This window comes from Geotrypetes seraphini, chromosome 1, assembly GCF_902459505.1.
Source record: "Geotrypetes seraphini chromosome 1, aGeoSer1.1, whole genome shotgun sequence".
Classification (NCBI taxonomy): domain Eukaryota; kingdom Metazoa; phylum Chordata; class Amphibia; order Gymnophiona; family Dermophiidae; genus Geotrypetes; species Geotrypetes seraphini.
Genome location: NC_047084.1, coordinates 118,347,571 through 118,366,731, shown reverse-complemented (window position 1 = coordinate 118,366,731; position 19,161 = coordinate 118,347,571). Strand labels below are relative to the sequence as shown.

General features: G+C 43.8%; 1 protein-coding gene across 1 annotated transcript in view; it reads left to right on the top strand.

The window, feature by feature from the left end:
* The window catches only part of LOC117352671 (natural killer cells antigen CD94-like), a 40,373-nt gene extending 22,506 nt beyond the window's left edge, over positions 1–17,867 (top strand). The window contains exons 4-6 of the mRNA XM_033929249.1: positions 4,886–5,037; positions 10,971–11,056; positions 17,500–17,867. Coding sequence (XP_033785140.1) covers positions 4,886–5,037; positions 10,971–11,056; positions 17,500–17,704 — 443 coding nt within the window. The 3' untranslated portion in view covers positions 17,705–17,867. The remainder of the gene's footprint in view (positions 1–4,885; positions 5,038–10,970; positions 11,057–17,499) is intronic.
* The last annotated feature ends 1,294 nt before the right edge of the window (positions 17,868–19,161 follow it).

The following is a 19,161-nucleotide window of genomic DNA, read 5'->3' as shown; positions in this document are numbered from 1 at the left end:
CAATTTATAGATTCTATGCCCGTGATAGTAGCTGGTGGTGCCTCGGCGGTGGATCCGGCGGTTTAACTCTACTTGATTTTGCCTGTTTTAAATCACCTTTATGTTGGCCAATATGGAGATGTGATATCCTGCTTGGACAATTCCTGACTTGATGCTCCAGATTATGCCAAGAATTTCTTATCTTACAGCCAAGATCTTAATAACATTGGCAGTTCTCCTGGATTCCTTACAAATACACTATCTGTTTTGCCTGTTTCTCTCCTGATGTTACGTAATGAAATGTATATACTAAGTCATATTTTCTGCTAAATTAAGCACACTAATCTCATGTTTTCTATTATTGAATGAGTGTGGATTTTGCTAGTTATTTCATATGTGTTACTATTCCGTGCTCACAGGAGCACCAATGCTTTAAAATATGCATGATAGTGTGGTCCTTTCCTTTTCTGACCATACAATATGCTGACTTTATTGATTTCTTTTCTCTTATTTTCACACTCTTTTTATCTTTCTTCTTAGACAGGAGTGTCTGTTTGACCTTACAATTATATCAGTTATTTTTTCTGGATAGAGGTGATATACTTTATGTTTCACTAATGCATATTATATATTATGGCTGATTTACATGTTTTTTCCTTTAATGTGAATGGTCTGAATCATCCCATTAAAAGGAAAAAGATAGCTAATTATGTGTCTAACAAACATCCTGATATAGTTTATTTGCAGGAAACCCACCTCCCACCCGCTGCTGCCTCGAAATTTCAATTAAAGGGATTTTCCACTCATTTATATTCCCCTGCAACCCACCAAAAGAAAAATGGTGTGTCAATATTTCTCAGTGATAAACTATCTCCCGTTATTCACTCTCTTAAATCAGACACGGAAGGAAGATGGTGTCTGGTGCATGCTGCGGTGCACTCAACAAATTTTGTTTTTCTTAATATATATGGCCTGGTCAAAGACCACCCAGATTTTTTCAAAGAGCTTCAGCTGGCGTTGGTTGAATTTGGTACTTGTTCTCTGATATTGGGAGGGGATTTTAATCAAATTCAAGATTTATATATTGACAGATCTTCTTCTTGCAAGCCCTCCAAATCCAAGTCTTTCACAGCTCTTCATGCTTTAAAGGACGCCTTCTCCCTTGTAGATCCTTGGCACTTGTTTTACCCGAAAGGAAGAGAATACACACATTTTTCACCACCACATAACACATACTCGAGAATTGATTTTTTCCTCCTATCCTCTTCCCTTACTCAAGATCTTACCAATACTATTATACATCCAATCTCTCTCACGGATCATGCTGCCATCTCTTTATATATATCCATCTCGGCTCCACGTAAAGAATCCCCCTCTTGGAGAATGAACAACGCCTTACTCCTAGATGAGGAAATTGTTGAAAAAATCAATTCTTTCACTGCGGAATTTTTTGAAAACAACTCTAAAGATCCTGAAATTTGCCCTTCAATTGTCAGGGAAGCATACAAAGCAACCCTTAGAGGTGAATTGATCAAAATTGCCTCTTGGAAAAAGAAACAGTCCATGAGAAAGGAAAAAGAATTAGAAAACTCTATCAAAACCTTAGAATTACAACATATGTCTAATCACATACATGACCCAGCTACTTTCCAACGTATCCGAAATCTCAAATATGAATATAATACTTTAGTTTCATATACAGCCAGGCGTGATATCTTTATCTCTAATTCTGGTCATTACATGGGAGATAATATAATGGGTCGCCCTTTGGCCAGATACCTAAAAACTAAATCCAAAAGACTACATATCATGGCTATTCAGAATCCATCAGGTCATTTAGTCAAAACCAGATCTTTAATTTCCTCTCAATTTGAAAATTTTTATGCTTCTTTATACCAATCTGAATTTGCTGCTTCTGAATCAGATATAGACTCCTTTCTTACCTCTTTAACGCATCCGACCATATCAGATCCTATTAAATTGGAACTTGATTCTCCAATAACTGTATTAGAAATTGAAAAAGCCATATCTTCCCTTCCTACTGGGAAAGCCCCCGGCCCGGACGGCTTCACTAACGAATTCTTTAAACAATCCACACCATCTTAGCTCCTCATCTCCTTAAATATTATGAATTTCTCCATTCCACTCCGGACAAACAATTCAATTTCACTGAGGCCAACATTGTAGTAATCCCTAAACCTGACAGAGACAACACTTTGGTTAAAAACTTCCGCCCTATTTCTCTCCTCAACTTAGATTACAAGATAATGGCAAAATTACTTGCATTAAGACTTACCAAAGTGATCCCATCTCTTATACATAAAGATCAAACAGGGTTCATTAAACAGAGATATATAGGAGATAACCTGCGTCTTTTTCATTATATTAACGCTCACGCTAAAACAATGTCAGACCCTGTAATAGGCCTAGCTATTGATGCTGAAAAAGCCTTTGACTGGGTGGAGTGGCCTTTTCTTTTCCGTGTCCTGAAGTGGTATAATTTTGGCCCATTCTTTACAGATTGGATAGAAACGCTATATCATCAACCCACAGCTCGTATTCTGGTTAACAACTCTCTATCCAATAAATTTTCCCTTTACAGAGGTACTCGACAGGGCTGTCCTCTCTCACCATTGCTATTTAATTTAGTGTTAGAGCCACTCCTTTCAGCTATTCGACAAAGCCCCTTAATTAAAGGTATTCCCTCCTCTGATCGAGACTTCAAATTAGCAGCTTATGCTGATGATGTTTTACTTTTTCTTAGGGACCCTCTACTCTCTCTTCCTCATCTTATTCATATTGTCACTCAATACTCCCTCCTTTCCGGTTACTCTGTCAATTGGGAGAAATCTGAGATCTTCCCTTTGAATGATAATATACTTCCATCAGATCTGGCTCACTTTCCTTTCTCATGGTCACATGAAGCTGTGAAATACTTAGGGATTTTAATACATAAGGATCCGATTCATGCTCAAGATCTTAATATATCTAAAGTCAAAAATCTAGTTCTAAACACTACATCTAGATGGTCTCCACTCTTTTTGTCTTGGTGGGGTAGAATAGCATCCATCAAAATGACTCTGGCCCCTCAAATTAATTACACTCTTTCTATGCTTCCTCTTTTATGCTGGAAATCGTTTTTTCATTGGCTAAATAGGAAGCTATCTGAATTCATTTGGAACAAGAAAAAACCTCGAATCGCTCTCGCCAAGCTGAAAGCCTCTAAGATCAACGGTGGTCTCAACTTTCCTGATTTCTATCATTACTATATTGCTTCTCTAGCTAAATATGGAGCTTACTGGCTCACTAGCTCCTCCCCCCAAGATCTTCCTGCCTGGTTTGAAATGGAGTGCTTTTTATGTGCGCCTTTACACATCTCCTGCTTACTAACGGTGTCAGTACCCAGACACTTGAAAAGGTACTCTTTGTTGGGTTCAACGCAGCATGCTCTTTATCTTCTAGATACATTGGCTGAAATCTCAATTAATGTTAGCCCACTCATGTCCCTTTGGAACAATTCTAAAATTCAAAACCATGGCAAATCCCTCTCAAGAAAAGATGGCAGCGGGCAGGTATATGGTTTGTCCATCAATTGTCTACTCTAAATTTGTCAGTTCCTTTTGATATACTTTGCTTTACATACTCGTTGCCTTCTTCTGTTTATTCACAGTGGCTTTCTTTCACTGGAGTGTTGTCTTCTATGCATATACAATTTGACTACATGACCTCCAAAAATACCATTTGCCACTGGTCTTTATTGACTCTATTAAAAGGCAAGTCGATATCATTCTTCTATAGTATTTTAAGAGATCACTCCTTCACTTTTTCACCACATTCTATGAAACACTGGGATGCTATACTTACCACTCCGCTTTCAGACATTGATTGGGAACTCTTTTGGTCTTCAACAAACCGCCCGCTTTTATCTTCTAGAGTCTCACAATCAATGTTCTTTCTTATGTGGCAGGCAATATGGACCCCATTTCGCATGTGGAAAGCCAACTTAAAACAAGACTCTGTTTGCTGGAACTGTTTGAAAGAGGAGGGTACTCTTGATCATATGCTTTTTCACTGTACTCTGGTCCGCTCCTTTTGGACTCACGTTTGGAACACCATACAATCTATTACTAACTGCTTGGAAGAGATCTCTATGGACATTGTAATCCTTCGCTCTCAACATCCCTGTTTCGCACAATCAAATTGTCCTTCTAAACTCGATACCATGTTTGTGACTGCTCTCATGCACATTCTGAAAAATTGGAAATCACCTTCGCTACTAGATTATACTTTTTGGTGGAACTCTCTGTGTATGTATCATAGATTTGAAGCACAACAAATCACCTTGGTTATTCCTGGATTCCTATGTACGCTCTGCTTCTTAGACACTCCTGTCTTCCTTTTCTTCTCTTTTCTTCTTTCTTTCTTTTCTCTTTTCTTTTCCTTTCTTGTTCTCCCTCTTCTTTTTCTTATATATTCTTCACACGCAGTTCCAATACTTGGAACCTTTCTTACTGTTTTGCTCCTCTACAGTTAAATATAGATTTGTAGATTCTTTATACAGAAAGCTTTATTTTGTTTCTATGTACTTGAACTGCTTCCTGTATTTTTCAAAATATTTAATAAAAATTATTGAACTTAAAAAAAACAAAAAAAAAACAACAACTTATGGGCAGGTTTTTTCCCGATGATTGAATGTGAGCAAATGTGAGACTACTAAACACCTATATAAGTGGTGGCTCCATCTTTGAGGCTTTTCCTACCTCTTAGTTGACAGATATTTGATGATATACCACCTATCTATTTCGTGGGAATTCCATTTGATTAGATTTGTGTATTGTATTGTTTGACCACTGCTCCACATATATTGGTTTGGTTTTTATTTTTAAAAAACCTCTTTTACACACAGGTCAGGAATACAAGTTCTGTCCAGAGGAATGGAGACCCTGGAAAGGAAAATGTTACTTTGTATCTAAGGAAACCAAAAACTGGAACTCCAGTCAACAGAACTGTGTGTCCAGAGAAGCTCACTTGGCCATGCTCAAGGAACCAACAGATCGGGTAAAAATGGATTTTCAGCATTGATGGGGGTATAGAGAGAGGTGGGAGGGTGGCCATGGACCACCAGTGATTTTGGCAGATAAAGGAGAGAGCATGCTGAGATGGTGGATGCAAAAGCAGGATATAACTTACTGTGGGTTTTACTTTGTATCGTTCCATGCCTAACCATGCCATCTACTATCCCCTCCTCTTCCTTAGAGAGTGAACATACTTGTCCCAAGCTTTGTTAAATTCAGATACATTTTTCATCTCTAGCACCTTCACCGGGAGGCCATTCCAAATATTCACCACTCTTTCCATGAAAAAGTATTTCCTTAGATTACTCCGGAGCTTATCACCTCTTAACTTCATCCTTTGCCCTCTCATTGCAGATTTTCCTTTTAAATGAAAGAGATTCAACTCATGCACATTTACATTATGTAGGTATTTAAACATCTCTATCATATCTCCCCTCTCCTGCCTTTCCTCCTAAGTATACATATTGAGATCTTTAAGTCTGTCCCCATATGCCTTATGACGAAGACCACACACCATTTTAGTAGCCTTCCTCTGGACTTCAATCAAATATCTCCTGAGAGTGATATTAGTAGCATGTTCATTATATTAAGCACTGTTATCCATACAAATATTAGCAGTGCATATACGTACTAAGTGATCATTGCATAAGTACTGCCCACATACTGTAGATTTAGCTAAAGTGAATGCATAATTTCTAGCACCATCCAACTTGCAAAAATAGTAATAACCAATAAGCACTGGATGAAAACCACACGACAGAAAAAGAACTAATTGCGCATCTCTACTCCAAGGAGTGACAGACCACATACACAAATTGCAAAGAACAATGTGAAAATGTCCAAGTGCTGATTTTCAAAATGGTCTTTTTTTGATGTCTTGCAGCATATTCACCCTCTAGGACGTCTAAATGTTAAGGGGTGGGGGTGGGGGGGCATATTAGAGGCATGTTTTGGGCAGGCTTAGCACTTGCAGGGATAATCAAACCTTTTTGAAGACATCTAGGGTAAAATTTAGACCTTCAGAGTTAAACCTGTTTTCAAAGCCAAAAAGGTACCCAAACTGACCAGATGATCACTGGAGGGATGAAAGCAAGCTCCCTACACTCTCCCAGTGGTCACAGACTCCCTTCCCATCCCCAAAAGATGTAAGAAAAACAGCAAATACCAGCCTCTATGACAGCTGCAGTTATTATGGAACATCCTAGTAGAGCAGCAAGCAGGTGTCTGGAGTAGCCTAGTGGGTGGAGTAGTAGACCATAGAGAGGAGGATCCAGGTCTATATCCCACCCTACCTTCTCTATTTATGGTGGAAAGTGTGAACCTATCCAGAACCTACTACATTGCCATATACAAGAGGAACTGCAGCCATAAGGGCTATTGGGGTGGTAGACAGGTGGGTATAGTAGGTTTGGGGGAGGTTTGGAGGGCTTACCACACACTATAAGGAGATTATGGTGAAATGAGCCCCACTGCTCTGTTGGCATGTCTGTGTGGCCAGTCCATTAAAATTAGATGTTTTGATTTTTGAAAATGGCCCAAAAAGATAGATGTCCTAGGGGCTAGGATGTCTAGAAGGGTCCTGCGGGAGACGTCCAAAGTTGGACTTAGACATCCTTCTGAAAATGGCTCTCTACAAGTCAATATTAAGAAGGAATTGGAAAACCCAGTACATATTTCTTGGATCTTGCCAGGTACATACTTTTGTCATGGATTGGCCACTGTTGTAAATAAGATCTGGGCTTGATGAACCTTCAGTCTATTCCAGTATGGCAACGCTTATCTTTCCCATATGGTTTTAATAACGTGCTATGATGGCTTTGAAATAGTCTTCAGAGAGGCGGAGCTTACCTAAGATGGCAGCTTGAAGTTTGGTTGCAGACGCCGTCTGAGTTTTCTTGCAAAAATTTCTCTAGCCATAATTATGGTGAAGAGGAACTATCAGGTTTGGTGGCTGGCCTGATTGACGCCTTCGTCGAATGTTGTTCCAGTACACAGCAACCAGAGGGATCCTTGGCAGGAAGAGGTTTGCAGGCTGAAGCGAACAAGTACTCCCTCGAGGGTGCCATCTTGTCTCCAGAAGAACAAAGTCCACCAGTATGACCTGATGCTATGGAGCCTATGTTAGATGCTGAGCCTGCCCAGGTCACTTCCTTCCTGCCCCAGCAGAGTGGGAGAGCCATTTCTGAGCGTAGTCAGGAGGTTCTAACATTGAGCCCTGTGGAGGACTTGAAGTACATCCATGGAGAGGACTTTCTACATATTTCCCCAGAATTTCTCAGGTACTGTAATTACAGGGGATATCAGGTTGGAAGTTGTCCCTTTGCAGAGACCTAAGGTCTTTAATATGGAATCCATCTTGGAAGCTATATCTAATATGCAGTTAACCTTGGGTAATCAAATTCAACAACTTTCTTCTCGTTGCACAACGGTGCTTTCAGAAAATTTGGAGATAAAGAGCAAGATTTCTACTTTGGAAAATAAGTCGGCTGACTGGGATACCAGATTACAAACTGTGGAAGCACAAGCTCTAACTTGGATTAGAGATAGTGGAAATCTTCATTTTAAATATGAAATGCTGGAAAACTCAATTAGGAAGTGTAACCTTAGGGTGATAAACTTCCCATAAGTTTTTTTCAATAACAGCCTTAGACATGTTTAAAAAATATCCGCCTCTCTCAAAGATTCATTACCTGCCCAGGAGGATAAAATCTCAAAGTCCTAATCAACACAATGTATCTGACTTGACTAAATTCCTAGAGAGATTGGATACTGAGGCTCAAGTTTCTGGAACATTACTTGTACAGTTCGCCATAGATTCCGATAGGGATTGGATGTTAAACTTGATCTTTAAATATAGAGATGTACCCTTTATGTCATGTATTGTTAACATAAGTACATAAGAATTGCCATCTCCGGATCAGACCCTGGGTCCATCGAGTCTGGTGATCCACACACGCGGAGGCCCTGCCAGGTGTACCCTGGCCTAGTTTTAGTCCCCATATCACTGTATGCTTCTCAAGGGAGATGTGCATCTAATTTACCCTTACTCGTATCACTCTATGCCACTCTTAAGGAGATGTGCATCTAGTTTACCCTTAAATCCTAGAACAGTGGATTCTGCAATTACTTCCTCTGGGAGAGCATTCCAGGTGTCCACCACTCGCTGCGTGAAACGGAACTTCCTGATATTCGTCCTGGACCTGTCCCCCCTCAGCTTCAGTCTATGTCCTCTTGTCCGTGTCACATTGGACACTGTAAATAACTGCTTTTCCTGCTCCATTTTGTCGAATCCTTTCAGTATTTTGAAAGTCTCGATCAGATCCCCTCGCAGTCTCCTCTTCTCAAGGGAGAACATCCCCAGTTTCCTAGGTCGCTCCGTGTCAAGCTTCCTATGGTTGAAGACCTGGTATATAAGGCTAAGTTTTAGTTTAGTTTAGTATAGTGAGAATGTAGCCTGACCTACTCAGAAGAGGAGAAAACCGTTTCTTTTGTTAAGACTGCAGGTATTGCAGTTGGGGGCAACCTTTGTCCTGCATTACCCTTGTAAATGTGTTATGGTATATAAGGATAATAGATATGTTTCCTAAATTTATAACTACTAAACTTTAGAGCTCCTCTTGTATGAGAAGGGCAGGAACACTGCCGATATGCTGAGAGGTTGGATAGGCTGGGGCTCTTCTCTCTGGAAAAAAGGAGGCTCAGGGGTGATATGATAGAGACCTTCAAGATCATGAGGGGCATAGAGAGGGTGGATAGGGACAGATTCTTCAGGCTGAAGGGGACAACAGGTACGAGGGGGCATTCGGAGAAACTGAAGGGAGATAGGTTCAAAACAAATGCAAGGAAGTTTTTTTTCACCCAGAGGGTCGTGGACACTTGGAATGCGTTACCGGAGGAAGTGATCAGGCAGAATACGGTACAGGGATTCAAACAGGGATTGGACGGATTCCTGAGGGATAAAGGGATCGTGGGATACTGAGGGAGGAGCTGAGATGTAACACAAGTATAGAAAGCTAACCAGGTAATAAGTATAGAAACCCAACAGGTCGTGCATGTGCAAGACCGGAGGGCAAGGACTTTGATGGGAAGATAGGACTCAATAGGAAACCAAGGTGGCATGGGGGCCCCTTCTGGTGATTTAGACAGGTCATGACCTGTTTGGGCCGCCGCGGGAGCGGACTGCTGGGCAGGATGGACCTGTGGTCTGACCCGGCGGAGGCACTGCTTATGTTCTTATGTTCTTAAGTAAAACCGTTTTGAGAAATTTGTTTTCGGGCTGTCAAGCTATGTCTTTATTTTCCCCTTTTCTTATTTAGAATTGATGATTTCAGCTCCGTCTCCACTTATTGAGAATTATGTGCTCCTTTTACTAAGGTGCACTAGCGTTTTTAGCGCACGCTAACCCCGTGTTATGCGGCTAGAACTAACGCCAGCTCAATGCTGGCATTAGCGTCTAGCACACGGGGCATTGTAGCATGTGCAATTTCGCACGTTAATGCCCTAATGCAGCTTAGTTAAAGGAGCCCTAATAAATATATAAGAACATAAGAACATAAGAAATGCCTCCGCTGGGTCAGACCTGAGGTCCATCGCGCCCAGCAGTCCGCTCTTGCGGCGGCCCATCAGGTCCAGGACCTGTGCAGTAATCTTTTATCTATACCCCTCTATCCCCTTTTCCAGCAGGAAATTGTCCAATCCTTTCTTAAACCCCAGTACCGTTTGCTGCCCTATAACGTCCTCTGGAAGCGCATTCCAGGTGTCCACTACACGTTGGGTAAAGAAGAACTTCCTAGCATTTGTTTTGAATCTGTCCCCTTTCAACTTTTCCGAATGCCCTCTTGTTTTTTTATGTTCTGAAAGTTTGAAGAATCTGTCCCTCTCTACTCTCTCTATGCCCTTCATGATCTTGTAAGTCTCTATCATATCCCCTCTAAGTCTTCTCTTCTCCAGGGAAAAGAGACCCAGTTTATACTTAGGATTGGACTTTATTTTCCTTTTAATAATGAGAAGTAAGGATAATTAACCCTTACTAAATAGATTTTTTCTATTTGTATTATTTTCTATTTGTAAATTTTCTATTTGTATTATTTTTCTATTTGTATTATTTGTATTATTTTCTTTTTGACTGTTTTATTGTCAAATGTTTGAAAATGTATAAATGAAGAATTTTATTTTATTTTTTTCAAGAAATAATCTTCAGAAACTAAAACCAATCAGGAGAAATAAATCTATTAAAAACTCAAAGATCTTCAGTGCAAATATCATTTTAAAAATAAGAGGATGTAACTCCATAAGTAAAAATTGCTAAAATAAATAAATATATATGGTGCTCAGTGAGAGATTGATTAATTAATTAATTATTTTTAAAATTTCTATACTGTTTTATTCCAAAACAGTTTACAAAAAAGTTACATACACAAAATATTAAAACAGGTCAGAACAAATAAAAGCAAAGGCCCTGCTCAGCTCTGAGATTCAAAATGGCCACCACAACTTCCTGTGGCAAGTTCCCTTTCCCGTCCCTCATATCCAGAACTACTTGTGAATTTTTACCAATCATTATGTGCCAAGTAATCTGCACCTAGGAGTGCAGTGATATCCTGTCCACATCTTGTTCACATTTCTCTATCTTCTTGAATATCTTCCCACCACTTAAAGCTGAGGCAACAAGAAGAAATGAACTTTCTCTTCCTCCCATGTGTTTCCCAGGTAGTTAAAGAAAATTAAAGATTAAATTGTATTCATATGAATGCGTTTTAAATGAAAGACACCACACCACTTAGAAAGATATAAGGAAGGCCTCCTGGAAGCCAGTAAGTGGTTTGGGTGAATTCTATAAGCGGAGTAGATAGTATATTAGTGGAGTTCTAGAATGGACAGAATGAAGATCCATTGGACTGTTCTTTTTATTTCTAGGAATTCCTACCAATTGGTAACAAGTATTGGGTTGGTGTGAATTACCTAAATGACAGATGGGTATGGCTGGATGGTATGGAGTCAAGGTAAGTTTATTTATTAAAGGGTTCAGTTCACCACAAGGTGCAAACTCAGACTCTGATGTCACCAAGGAACAAGCACATGAATCGAACACAAAGCATAAACATGTGTTACCCAGGTGAGTTGGTCATGGGGTTTAGTTACATAGAGGGGCATAATCAAAAGAAACGTCTAAGTCCATTTTGGGCCCAAAGTCGGCAGTGTCAAATGTCCATTCTTGAAAAATATATCCAAATTTTTTTTTAAAATATTGACTACTTCTACGTCCAGCTGTTTGATCGTCCAAACCACTAGTACGTCTATCTTTATACCATATTCTCATCCATGTCCAAATGCCTAGAACAAGACCTTTTGGACATGGGAGGGGCCAGCAAAGTGATGGACTAGCCACCCAGACATGGCAACAGGGTAGTGGGGTACCTTACATGGCACTGCTGTAAACTTCAGCAAAAGGATGTCACATAAACATCTCACAACTTCCTTGCAGGTCATGGTGAGTCCCCCAAAACCCACTATACCCACCTGTCTACAACCCCAATAGCCCTCCCTTATGGCTGCAGGTGCCACCTATATGGCAGTACATTAGGGTTTTGGGGGGCTTTGGTGTACTCACATTTTCCAGCTTGAATGCAGTGGTTAGAGTGGCTTATGGGCCTGGGTCCTCCTCTCTATGGTTCACTAGCCCACCCCCCAGGCTACTTAAGCCACCTCTGTGCAGCTTTACTAGGCTTTCCTATGCCAGGTGCTGATGTTCTGGAGGCAGGTATGTACGTTTTCATTCTGATTTTTATGGCAGTGTGGGGGTCAGTGATCACTGGGGGAGTGTGTGGGAGTCTGTACTTTGTCCCTGCAGCGGTTATCTGGTCACTTTGGATATTTTCTGGCACCTAGACCTGTTTTTAGATCGCCTAAGTCACTACATAGAAGTACACATGTTTAGCCACCCAACATTAAAGGCCTGCCGATTCAAGAGATTCTGGGCAGAACTCTCGCCTTCCAGGCAGGCCAACAGAACGATTGGTTGGGTAACATCATTAAGCATGCCTCAACCTATCTTAACTTTAGAAAACTAGTTAAAACAAACCTGTTCAACCGATTTGTAACCAAGATCTCTTAATGCCTTACCATGTAAGCTTCCTACATTTACGCGACACCTCTCTCTGTGTCTTTCACTCTGTCTTACTCCCACTCAACTTGTATCCTCCCTCTCCACTTGTACTTAATGATACCACTGTAATTTTTATTCGCTGATTGTCCAGCTCTTCTTGTTGTAAACCGCCTCGAACTACCATGGCTTTGGCGGTATATAAGAATAAAAATTATTATTATTATTATTATTCTGTCCAAGCAGCCTTGTAAAACTTTCAGTTATAGTTGCAGTACGACTAAGTCTAGGTTGGCCCACCTCCCGCCCTCACCACTCCTCCTAAAATGCCCTTTTCAGCTCTAGGCATTTAGAGGCCTAAAAAGTCTAAAAATCCATTTCAATTATCAGCACTTTTAGGTCATCCAAGTGCCATTTTAGGCGGGTTTTTAGATGTATTTCTGTTTCGATTATGAATCTCTTGTTTTCCAATCTGGGCCTTCCTATGTTTTGTTTCTGTCTTATGCAACAAGACACAAGTTAGATCTTGTTATAACTTTTCCTGCTACTCCCTATCTTCCAGTCTGTCTTCTTTACCTATTTCATAGTCAGATCATTCGACCTTACTTTTTACTGTCCCTGATGATTCCATAAACATGTCATTATTCCAGCAGATGAGATAGCACATTGCTTGCTTCCTGCACTAGATTAATTTGCTCTTCTGAAATCATTTACCGTTCGTTCCCATTGCTTCCAACCTTGGTACCACAATGGTCTTCATTTTTTGAAATGTCAGGCAAGAAAGGTCCCCGGGAGAGGAGAGACTCCACCTTCCCTAGCCATAGGCTGAAGTAAAGGCCTTGGGAAGCAGTGACCTCCAAGCAAGGGGTTTGCTGTGTGTGAGACTGTGGTAAATGACTGGCTAAGGTAAACCAGTAGAGTTTATGAGTTGTGTTTCAGGGTCTGACTAGAGCCAGACCTGGATAAGTGTAAAGATTGTTAAACCCTGTGTGTTTGAGGAGGGGCAGTGAGAGCCCAGAAGTTAAGGTCTGTTTCTGTAACCACAGACCAGGGGTGCCCAAAAGGTCGATCACAATCGACCAGTAGATCGCGAAGGCAATGTGAGTTGATTGCGGAGCCCATCCTGAGCTCCATGATAGACTCGCATTGCCTTCACATTCTACCTGCTTTTCCATGGACATTTGCTTTCCTGACATGGTAAACAGAAGCGCCGAGCTGACCAGCTTTCCCCCCCTCCCCCCCGACGTCATCAGAGAGGAAGTTCTGGCCCAGCCAATCACTGCCTGGCTGGCCTGGAACTTCCTCTCTGATGTCAGAATTAATGTCGGGTGGAAGGCTGGTTGGCCCGGCGCTTTTGTTTACCATGTATAAACTATCCTTCCCCTCTCTACACGGTATTCGCTATGCAGGCAAACTGGGAAAATCCCTTCTCTTCAGAACCACAGGACTTTGGAATGACCTTACTACCCCGCTGCGGAACCTGGGCTCCCTCCAATTATTCCGCAAGCAACTGATAACCTGGCTTTTCACTAAAATGGAATTCTATCCCCCCTTACTCTTCTCTTCTATATATAAGTTCATGTAAACCTTTTTTTTCCCTTCTTTTCCTATATTTTAAGTTCTTGTAAACCGTGCCGAGTTCCACATCCGTGGAGATGATGCGGTATATAAACTTAAGGTTTAGTTTAGTTTAGTGTCGGGAAGCAGGGACAGCTCAGAACTTGGCGGCAGGCAGCTTGGGGCCCGTTCCCCGATGGCGGCGGTGGTGGCTTGGGGGAGGGCAGGGAGAAAGAAAGGGGGCAGGTAGGGAGACAGAAAGAAAGAAAGGTGAGACAGAAAGAACATAGGGGGCATGGAGAGAGAAAGCGAAAGAAAGGGGGCAGGGAGACAGAAAGAAAGAAGGAAAACAAAGAAAGGGGGGACAGCATTTTTCCAGCGTTGCAAAAAGACTCTTCCCTGACGCAGCGGGGATGTAATTTGATCCCGTGAAATGTAGGCCACGTTGGATTGAGAGTAGCAAGCAACGTTCCTGTTTCTTAAAGAGCATAAGAACAAAAGCTAAGTACTTTAAGCTCTATGAGGTTGAAAAGTTTACAGCACATATGCACTTTTTGAAATGGCACCTTTAAGCACTAGTACACTTTTTGCACTAGTGCACTTTCTGTCGGTTCTGAGTTTCTGAAATGAACTGTGACATTTAAATAGTTTTTAGTATTAATGAACTATAGAGCCCCTTTAGTATTAAATAGTAGTTTTAATGTAAATCATTGAAGAAATAAAAATTATACTTGACGTTCGAAAGACGATAGGGAGGATGGGTTCAAGCCAGTGATGTGAATGTGAGTAAGAGAAAAGAAGTGTCTTCCTCTCTGAAAGAACCCTGAAAGGGTGAGAACTTAATACTCAATATTCTGAGGCTTGTTCCCAAGAATTACCTCCAGTGTCATTTTGGCATTTGTTGGTGGTTCTATATATTGTAATTAACTATTGTTGGACATTACTGGGGAGTGGTTCAAACCCATGCTGCTCCTTATGACCTTGGGCAAGTCACTTAATCCTCCAGATACATTGTGACGCTATAGGGACAGACAGGGAAAAAGGCTCGAGTGGTTGACTACAAATTCATATAAAGTGTTCTGAGTTCCCCAGGAAAAACAGTATAGAAAATTGAATAAATAAGTTATTTTACTGTGCTTTAGCTCAAAGTTTTTTGACATGCAAAAATTGCTAGGTAGTAACGCTAAAATGTCATTAACATCAGCATAGCTTAAGATAATTAAATGCTGTTTTAAAGTAATACGTAATTCTGATGGCTAACGATGGATTTCACTAAACGGGCCGGTGAGGTAAATACTCCGACGCTCATAGTATTCCTATGGCCCACAGTAGAAACCTCTAGTGCCGTTTAGCAAAAGGATCCCTAAATGAATAGGGGAAATTTCTCCTTAAAATTTGAAGCAGTTGCTGAGAAAATGGCAAAAGCCTGTAGATGCTTCTAAAACGGCATCTGAAAGTTATATTTTCTCTGGTCATTTGTCTCAGTTGTATTATGTAACTTATTTATCAAGCTATATCTGTTGTACACTGTCTTGAGTGAATCTCTCCATATAGCTGGTTCACTAAATGTCCCTCTAAGAGGAGTTACCGTATTTTCTCGCATATAACGCGCGCGTTATACGTGGTTTTTACGTACCGCGCATACCCTTGAACGTTATACGCGTGAGCGCGTTGTACAAATTTTTTTTACATAGTTCCCCTCCCGACGTCCGATTCACCTACCCCCCCCCCGCAGGACCACTCGCACCCCCACCCCGAAGGACTGCTCGCACGCACCTGCTCCCCCACCCCGAAGGACCGCTCGCATGCACTCCCACCCGCACCCGCACCCCCACCCTGAAGGACCACTCGCACCCACACAGCCTCCCGACCCCCCCCATCATGTAGAAGCTCCTACCGGTGTCCTGCTGCTTCCTCTTGGCGGTCCCAACACCCGACACGATTGGGGCAAGAGGGAGCTCAAGCCCTCTTGCCCCAGCCAATCGCAGCACCCCGGACACGATCGGGGCAAGAGGGAGCTCAAGCCCTCTTGCCCCAGCCAACCGCGGCACCCCCGACACGATCAGGGCAAGAGGGAGCTCAAGCCCTCTTGCCCCCCCCTGACTCCCCAACACGATCGGGGCAAAAGGGAGTCCAAGCCCTCCTGGCCCTGGCAACCCCCCCCCCGCTAGTTGTTCGGGCCAGGAGGGAGCCCAAACCCTCCTGGCCACGGCGACCCCCTACCCCCACCCCGCACTACATTATGAGCAAGAGGGATCCCAAGCCCTCCTGCCCTCGACATAAACCCCCCTCCCCCCAACGACTGCCCCCCCAAGAACCTCCGACCGCCCCCCAGCCGACCCGCGACCCCCCTGGCCGACCCCCACGACATCCCCACCCCCCTTCCCCATACCTTTGTGTAGTTGGCCTGACAGACGGGAGTCAAACTCGCCTGTCCGGCAGGCAGCCAACGACGGAATGAGGCCGGATTGGCCCATCCGTCCCAAAGCTCCGCCTACTGGTGGGGCCTAAGGCGCCTGGACCAATCAGAATAGGCCCGGGAGCCTTAGGTCCCACCTGGGGGCAGGGCCTGAGGCACATGGGCCCAACCCGATCATGTGCCCAAGGCCCCGCCCCCAGGAGGGACCTAAGGCTTCCAGGCCTATTCTGATTGGCCCAGGCGCCTTAGGCCCCACCAGTAGGCGGAGCTTTGGAACGGATGGGCCAATCCGGCCTCATTCCATCGTTGGCTGCCTGCCGGACAGGCGGGTTTGGCTCCCGTCTGTCCGGCCAACTACACAAAGGTACGGGGAAGGGGGGTGGGGGTGTTGTGGGGGTCGGCCAGGGGGGTCGCGGGTCTGCTGGGGGGGCGGTCGGAGGTTCTTGGGGGGGGCGGTCATTAGGGGGAGGGGGGTTTACGTCGAGGGCAGGAGGGCCTGGGATCCCTCCTGCCCGTAATGTACTGCGGGGTGGGGGTAGGGGGTCGCCGTGGCCAGGAGGACTTGGGCTCCCTCCTGGCCCGATATTGTCGGGGAGTTGGGGAGTCGGCGGGAAAGAGGGCTTGGGCTCCCTTTTGCCCCGATCGTGTCGGGGAGTCGGGGGGGGCAAGAGGGCTTGAGCTCCCTCTTGCCCCGATCGTGTCGGGGGTGCCGCGGTTGGCTGGGGCAAGAGGGCTTGAGCTCCCTCTTGCCCCGATCGTGTCGGGGGGGCCGCGGTTGGCTGGGGCAAGAGGGCTTGAGCTCCCTCTTGCCCCGATCGTGTCGGGGAGTCGGGACCGCCAAGAGGAAGCAGCAGGACACCGGTAGGAGCTTCTACATGATGGGGGGGGGTCGGGAGGCTGTGGGGGTGCGAGCGGTCCTTCAGGGTGGGGGTGCGGGTGGGAGTGCGTGCGAGTGGTCCTTCGGGGTGGGGGTGCGAGCGGTCCTGCGGGGGGGGGGGTGAATCGGACGTCGGGGGGGCATCAGGCTTTCAGGGTGGGGACAGGACTTCAAGGGGGAGAGGAGAGTCGGGGCGAGCAAAAGGAGAGTTGGGGTGGCCAGAGGAGAGTCGGGGCGGGCGAAAGGAGAGTCGGGCAGCATGCGTGGTATACGGATGTGCGCGGTATATAAAAATTTCTGTACATAAATTTGTGTTTTTCACGTGCTATACCCGTGTGCGCGTTTTACACGGGTGCGCGTTATCTACGTGAAAATACGGTATTTATTTATATTTATTTAATTTAAAAAAATCTTATAGACTGCCACTTTTACCCTTGAAATTCAAATGATTGAATAATTAGTTTCTCCCTTTTTTTCTCCTTCACAATAGATTTCCAGTTATGAGTTATTACAATGATCCCTGTGGAATTCTGATTTCAAGACATCTATTTACGTGGTCCTGCAGCAATCGCATTCACTGGATCTGTGAGAAACCAATTGTTCAGCTACGGTTTCATCAGGATCCTAATCTGCCAGGGATATCGGTCAACGGTGTAAAACACATCCACATCGCTAATGAGAAAGTGGAAACCTAGCGGTGGAATCCAAGCGCAAGGAGAAGACTCTCTGTGTGCATGCGTCTCTCTCTCATATTCAGGAGATACTAATGGCGTGACATTCTGTGCATGTGTTTCCAAAGTACCAAATAAGAAAAGAAAGAAATGTGTATAAATCTAAAACTAGCAAAATAAAAATGCCAACGACAAAGACAAGCATTATATCCACTTTTTGGTCATATTTATTGCCCAGAGGCAAAGATGGAACATTTGATTGATTGATTTTTAGGTATTTATATTCCACCTATCAAAGTTATCTAAGTGGTTTACAATCAGGTACTTCAAGCATTTTCCCTGTCTGTCTTGCTGGGCCCACAATCTATCTAACGTACTTGCGACAGTGGAGGATTGAGTGACTTGCCCAGGGTCACAAGGAGCTGTCGCTGTTTCTCCTCTTTCCCCCAGCAGTTTGGGCTTTGGAGTCACAATCGGGTCCTTTTACAAAGATGCTCTGCCGTAGCCTGTTCTGTTCCTGTTGATGGCTCAGTGTTTAGTCTGAGCTGCCTGGCAGCACAGCTTCGTAAAAGCCCGCCAATGTTTCCTAGACGTACCGTAGTACTAGTAGGAGTTTTTGTTCCTGTAGAAAGAAAAGGTCAACCAAGGTTCCAAAGGGTTCCCCCCCCCCTGCTGTTTTGTAAGTAAAATGAAGCAAGAAGCACTTCTAAGGCTTCCATTCTGTGCTTGCCGAGAAACCAATCTCTAAGCCTGAATTTATTAAACACATACCCCCCCAACTGCTGTGGAAAATTTGCTAATCAGGAAATCGGGTGACCCCTGCAGGTACGAGTCGGGAGAAGGGGAGGATCTACCACTTTAGTTCTTCACCGAATCACTGCCACCTCTCCCGTCTACCCACCAACCTTCCACTGACCCCTGGGGATGGAAACTACACATCTTCTCTCCTCCAAACTTACTACCTGCTCCTCTGATCCCATCCCCACCTGTCTACTCATCACCATGTCTCCTACTGACAAATCCTTAACCTATCATTGTCTACTGGGCCGGACAATCTACATCCCAGGGTGCTCAGTGAGCTCAGGGACGTCCTAGCAGAACCATTATCCGTACTCTTCAATCTGTCCCTGAGCACGGGAATAGTCCCCTTGGACTGGAAAACAGCTAATGTCGTTCCTCTGCACAAAAAAGGTTGCAGGACAGAGGCTGCGAATTACAGACCGGTAAGTCTCACATCGGTAGTGAGTAAACTCATGGAAACACTCATGAAACGCAAATTAGACATGATACTAGACGAGGAGGAACTACGCGATCCCCACCAACATGGATTCACCAAGGGTAGGTCCTGTCAATCCAATCACATCAGTTTCTTTGACTGGGTAACAAGGAAACTGGATTTGGGAGAGTCCCTAGACGTAGTGTACTTGGACTTCAGCAAAGCCTTTGATAGCGTCCCCCACCGCAGGCTATTGAGCAAGATG